Raw genomic sequence first — 6,678 nt, 5'->3', positions numbered from 1 at the left:
ATAGTTGCTGAGTTTATCATGTAATTTCTTTTATAGCTCAGTTGGTTGGACAGCTAATATGTGATGCAAAGTTACATCAACAGCGTGGGTTCAATTTCTGCACCAGCTGAGGTTACCATGAAGGATTGTCCTTCTCAGACTCCCACCTTGCCTGCGGCGTGATAACCTTCAAGTTAAACCACCACCAATTGTCTCTCTCTATTAGACAGCTGCTTTTTTGGGACTATGGTGACTTCACCTTTTACTTTGTAAGCTTGTGGAAAAATTAGTTTAACTTCTAATAGTTCACAGAATTTCTCCAAATTCACCACTTTGGAGCAGTAATCAAATTGACACTGTCAAGTGATCAATGTACATCAAGGATTGGATGCGTAAAATAAAACAATAATTATTGTTTTGTGGACTTCCTGGTCCATGTGCTATCAACTAAAATCAGCTTTTTCGTTGTCAACCTGTGTCATAATCTTGTACTCTGCTACTAAATCTCTCCTCCATCTGTAAACAATAACAATCTCTCAATGTTGACAAATCAAAAGAAGTGACCATTGACTTCAGGAAGAAAGGAGGAGGACATGTCCCTACCTACATCAATGGAGCTGAGGTGGAGAGGATCGAGAGCATCAAGTTCCTGGCAGTGACAATAACCAACAATCTGTCCTGGATCTCCCATGAAGATGCAATGGTCAAGAAGGCACACCGCCTCTTCTTCCTCAGATGGCTTATGAAATGCAATATGTACATAAGGATCCTCACCAACTTTTACAGATGCACCATAGAACGTATTATATCCGGGTGTGCAATGGCCTGGCGCAGCAATTCCTCTGCCCAGGACTATATGAGACAACAGAAAGTTGTGTGCACAGTTCAGCCCATCAGAAGCCAATCTCCCAACCACTGATTCCATTTATACTTCTCATTGCTGTGGAAACGCTGCCAACATCATCAAAGACCCTTCCTAGCCTGGTAATGCTCTCTTCCAACCTCTTCAGTCAGTCAGATGATACAGAAGCTTGAACACATCACCAACAGGTTCAAGAACAGCTTCTTCCCTGCTGAATGGTTTGGAGGTGTCCGTGTTGAACTGGGGTGTACAAATTTAAAAATCATACAATACCAGGTTATAGTCCAACAGCTTTGTTTGGACACAGTAGCTTTCGGAGTGCTGCTCCTTCATCAAGTGGTTCATCAGGGCAACCACCTGGTGAAGGAGCAGCGCTCTGAAAGCTACTGCGTCCAAATAAACCTGTTGGACTCTAACATGGTGTTGTGTGACTTTTAACTTTGGATTCCCTGCTGAATGGACTCGAACTTCAAGTAATGTTGATCTTGCTTTGTGCCCTTCCTATGCAGCAGTGTCCTTATATGCCTCAGTCTGTCTTAAAAAACTCCACGATTTGTATGTTATGATCTGCCTGTACTATTTGCAAAACGAAGCTTTTTTACTATACAGGACTTAGGTACATATAACAACAATAAATCAGTTGGCAGTTATCTTTATTGCAATGCGCCCCCGGCGGCTGGCTTACTGCTTTAATATTAATGAAAAGAGCGGATGGGGGGAGGGGCAGTAAGGACAGAATCTATTCCTTAATTGGCCCTTTCATCGAAAATCTCCTCTGTCCCACCACGTCCAGCTCTGGGATCCTGACCTGGAATTCAGCCCAGAATTGTGAGCTCAAGGACTTTAGACTGGGGACTAGTTCTGTGCTCTGGTGGAAGTATTCACTTTCCATTCCCGCTTCACCCTGTTGGCTATATTTGATTTTTACGTCTTGGTGTTGCGCAGCGACACTAAGATAACAATCAGATGAGAGGTGGATGGCTGAGTTTAGTTGGAAATCAGGAAATCCATCTTTAAGAGAGAGCAATCTACTGCGGACTGTCGAATTTGTTGACAGAAGGGCGCGGCTACCAAGTCAAATACAGTTTAATGACATACGGACGATCAGATCTGTAGCTGTTAAATCTCTGTGCTAGATTCTCTCTTCTGCCTGTACCAAATGGCCATTGTAGAAGCGATGAAGTCGCTGTGCTTCCCCGTGGAAGTCTGTCGGCTGTTCCATTTGATCGCTGTGTTTTGTTTAGTGTCTTTCTTGATCAAAACAGTGAAACTCTTCCGTAGAAGGTGGGAGATGATGACAGCATTGAAACTGTTCCCGGGACCCCCAACCCACTGGTTGTTTGGTCACGTATCAGAGGTCAGTATTCATTCGCTTACGTGACATACTTGAGTGACTAAGCAACCCTGGATATACAAATGTGTGTGCGTGTTTGTGCAGTTCTTTGCATTGCTGTTACTTTTAAACATTAAACCATTGACCCATCCTAAACGTTCAGAGAAATAAATCCGTGTTTTTTAAAAGCAAAATGCCAAACTGACTGCATAGCTCAAGAGTAGTTGACCTAGGTCAGCAATCTGAGGAGAACGCAAAATATCATTAACCTACTTTATGAGCATAAAGCAGGGATACGTCCTGTTTTAACTTAAATTAATTCCCATGTTTGGAGTGCAAAGTAAACAGAGAAAGTGCTGGAGAAATTCGGCAGGTCTGGTGGCATCTGTGGAGAGAGAAAAAGTAAATGTTTTGAGTCCAGTGTGACACTTGTTTATATTTAGTTGTGTTTTACTGAGTGTTAACATGTTATCAATGATTTGCTGGATAGCTTCTGGAGTCAAATTCAGTTTGGACTATAGTCCTTAAAGGGTGGTGACGAGTTGGTTTAAGAGGATAGGCAGCTTGATTGTGGACTTACTATAGAAGCCCAAAACAAGACTTCTTCCCTTGGGTATATAACGCTGGTATAGGATTCCACTCATTCTTACACATCTCAGCCAAGTAACTTTACTGAAGGGAATTTATGTGGTGAGGAAATGTGACAACATGAGCTATTTTCCAATCTGTCTTCTTCAGTGCAGGCATCTCTTTACAGAGATGGCCAAATCTAAAGGAGGAGCGGTACACTGGCTGGTGGTTTTTCTCCCCATTCCTGAAGTTCATGCTCTTGATCCTAACTCATTCCTGGCATTCCAGTTTGTTAGATACTGTATTCTAAAGGTAGCCTTTTCACCATCATGGTGTCAACTTCCTTCAATGCATCATGCAAGTGACCATTCACAGCGTCACTCTGAACTGTACCTTATCATTGGTGACATCACCAACAACTCCATATATATCTTTCCATGTATTGCATTTCTACACCTTTTTCCAACATAAAAGAACAAAATAGATCTACTGTGTCAAGCCCCCTCAGAATCTTATATATTTCAAAAATATCACCACTTGTTTTTATAATCTCCAATGAGCAAGCAGTCAACCTGCTGAAACCTTTGGAGACAAAGAGAGACCAAAAGAGAGTGAAAGTGAGAGACAGTGCAGCTGCTGTGAAGAAGAGAGATAGACTGTGCATGTGTTAGCAGACCAGCAGGATGCTGCATACGCATGGGTCTCTGTTCAAAAAGATTAGGACAGAACACATGGGAACTTTGGAGATTTTAGGAACAAGGAGTTGCCAAGATGGATTTTGCCTCTGAAGAGCAGTTCACAAGTGCTCAGACTGAGTGGGATGAGTTTTGAAAGAAACTGGAAGGTGTAACCTGGTAGGGACCAGGTAAGCCTGGTGGGAAGCTGTCTAATTTTGGGTCTGGATCTCATAACTCTATTTATCTTCAAAAAGTGAAGCACACAGAGAAAGTAGTTGTAAGATGTATCTTGATTGTGTTTGTTAGTTAATGCAGAAATATCTTCTCCTTAGTTCAGTGTAGTAGTGCCCTATTAGGTAATTTTAAACTACCTTGATATTAGCTTTTTAGTTACAATGAAAGCCTTAAAACAGAAAATCTCCCCATAAAAACTGAAATAACTACAGATGCTGTAAATCAGGAAGAGAAATCAGAGTTTATGTTTCATTTCAATTCTGAGGAAGGAAGCATTAATTCAGCATTAATTCTGGACCCAAAGCATTAATTCTGATTTCTTTTCACAGATGCTGCCAGACCTCCAGCAACTTCTGTTTTTATTTGTGATAAAATCTTCTCCTTTGGCTATTTTCATTGGTTGTTGGGAAAAAAATATTTTGAGGCGATCAGTCTCTATAGGGATGACAACACAGTGAGAAAAATTAAATGTGATTGGCTGATTACCTGCTTCCTGACATCACTGCCTTTGCATGCCAGGACATCCTCTTGACTTGATGCAAGAATTAAGTGGCCACTGGTAAAGGAGGAAAAAAAAACACTTGACAGATATTGATTGGGTTGATTTCTTTCGAGTTATTGGTGAATTCTGTTACAGTAGCACCTCGACTTAAGAACTAAATCCGTTCCGGGACCCGGTTCGCGAACCAAAAAGTTCGTGAACTGGATCAATTTTTCCCATTCTTCGGATAGCGTAAGAATGCTTGGACATAGCAACAAACACTGTTCACAGCGCGCGCGCCAAAGACGAACTGAATGAGATCACGCGGGGCCCGAGAGCTTTTGCGTTCAACGCGCGCATAGCAAAGCAGAACAATGAAACCACGTGGTCGCACACGGGCTTTTTGCGTTTGTACCTTCATTTGTACCTTGAATTTCGTACGTACGTTGAAGCAAAATTTTACATACAATCCTGTTCGTAAACTGATTTGTTCGTGAACGGGGTTGTTCATATGTCGAGGCGCTACTGTACTTTGCTGCTGACCACACAATCCAGCCTATTTGTTTTATTACATTTATTTTCACCTTAACAGAAATTATCTCGGTGTAAAGAAAGCACTTTCAGAGTACTAATTACTTTAAACTTAATTGCACTAAAGAAGGGATCATTGAAATTGGCTTTAAAGTAATGAAAGGTGTTGATATGGTTAAAGTCAGCAAGTGATTTAACTTAAGCTAAGGAGCACAGTACAACACTCTCCAGCCTTAACAAGTTTAAAGGTTTGGAAAATGGTGTTTCCCAAGTATTTCACTATTTTTTGCTGCTGTTTTCTGTGATGATAGGGAAGAATGTGACAGAGGAAGAACAGTCAGTATGCTTATAGGTCGAAAGGTGTGGTGCTGGAAAAGTATAGCAGGTCAGGCAGCATCAGAGGAGCAGGAGAATCGATGTTTCAGGCATAAGCCATTCATCAGGAATGCTTATGGGCGGCACAGTGGCTTTGTGGTTTGCACTACTGCTTCACAGCGCCACAGATCTGGGTTGGATTCTGGCTTCAGGTGACTACCTGTGTGGAGTTTGTACATTTGCCCTGTGTCTTTGTGGGCTTCTTCCCACAGTCCAGAGATGTACAGGTTTGGTGGATTGGCCATGCTAAATTGTCCACAGTGTCCAGTGATATGCAGACTAGGTGGATTAACCATGGGAAATGCAGGTAATAGGAGTAGGGTAGGGGTTTGGGTCGGGTGTTTTTTAGAGGGCCAGTATGGAGTTGATGGGCCAAATGGCCTGTTTCCACAATAGCGGTTTCTATGATTATGCTCCTTCTTCAATAACCTTTATATTTCAAAATCTTGTTCTGATGCTAATTTTTTTCCCTTTTCTTTCTATGCCTTTTATATAACTGTAGGTATGTAATTAAGAACAACCCGAAATTTACAGAGATTTAGCTTTTGCCACTATAATTTAAAATAGCAGCTATTCTTCTTTATCAGCAGCTAGTTGATGAAGGAACCAATGAGCCAGATTTCATGGTCACGTGACCTCACAACTGACACAGCAGTGAAAGAATTGTTGACCATGAAGAAAACTGCCCAAAAATATTTAGCGTTAATGTACAGTGGATTTCACCTTTCCCGATGCCAGTTTAAACTAGGCTTCCAGTCAAGGAGGTCTCAGCGATAGTAATGTCTTCAAGCAAGGTATTCAGTCAACTGCATTGAAATTTCCTCAAAGACTGCATACCAGAAAGTAAAATGGGGTTGTGATCCTTCAATTTTAACTGCCTTTTGCAGAACAAAATAAACAATTTGAATTGAGGCAGGAGGGTAAGTATATGCTCAAATTTTAATTATGTAACAGTAAATCATGTGATTTATTAAAAATTAAATTGCACAGACCTGACAATCCACAGATGTAAAATTAGGTTTTCAGGGCCAGTAAGGTTGATGAGAAATAGTTATGAACTAGGATGCTGTTAAGAACTCAATAACACTTCATTTAACAAGGTGTAAAATTTTGAGTTTGGTTTTTAGAGTGATACATTGTTTAAACCCGAGACTCTACAATTGTAGTGTCTCCCATCCGCCCTCCTCCTCTAACCTGGTTAATAAGGTAAGGTTCATTCTAAACTTCCTCTATTGAATATAAGTTTGTTATTAATTTTATAGCAACTTGAACTAAGCTTTCTACTTTAGTACTAAGTGGGTGTTCAGATAAGTCGGGTATGGATGCTAGGGCAGTTGCTTGCTCCTGCAGAATGTGGCAGGTGGGAGACGTCTCCGCTGGCTCCATCTGCGGGAAGTGCACCCAACTCCAGCTCCTTGAAAACCATGTTAGGGAATTGGAGCTGGAGCTGGATGAACTATGGATCATTCGGGAGGCTGAGGGGGTAATTGAGAGGAGTTACTGGGAGTTGGTCACTCCTAAGGCTCAGGACAAGGTTACAGTTAGGGGGAGGAAAGGGGACAGACAGACAGTGCAGAGATCCCCTGTAGACATTCCCCTCAGCAATAAGTATACCGTTTTGGATACTGCTGGGGGG

At 41.6% G+C, this 6,678-nt stretch overlaps 1 protein-coding gene across 2 annotated transcripts in view; it reads left to right on the top strand.

The window, feature by feature from the left end:
• The first annotated feature begins 1,627 nt into the window (after positions 1–1,627).
• LOC122554393 (cytochrome P450 4B1-like) overlaps positions 1,628–6,678 on the top strand; it is a 62,306-nt gene continuing 57,255 nt past the window's right edge. Inside the window, exon 1 of one of the 2 annotated variants that reach the window (XM_043699328.1) lies at positions 1,628–2,198. In XM_043699328.1, the coding sequence (XP_043555263.1) occupies positions 2,001–2,198 (198 nt within the window). In that variant the 5' untranslated portion in view covers positions 1,628–2,000. The remainder of the gene's footprint in view (positions 2,199–6,678) is intronic. The other variant, XM_043699327.1, reaches the window with a different exon arrangement.

Source organism: Chiloscyllium plagiosum, chromosome 11 (assembly GCF_004010195.1).
Source record: "Chiloscyllium plagiosum isolate BGI_BamShark_2017 chromosome 11, ASM401019v2, whole genome shotgun sequence".
In the NCBI taxonomy this organism is placed as follows: Eukaryota; Metazoa; Chordata; class Chondrichthyes; order Orectolobiformes; family Hemiscylliidae; genus Chiloscyllium; species Chiloscyllium plagiosum.
This window is presented reverse-complemented; position numbering and strand designations above follow the sequence as displayed.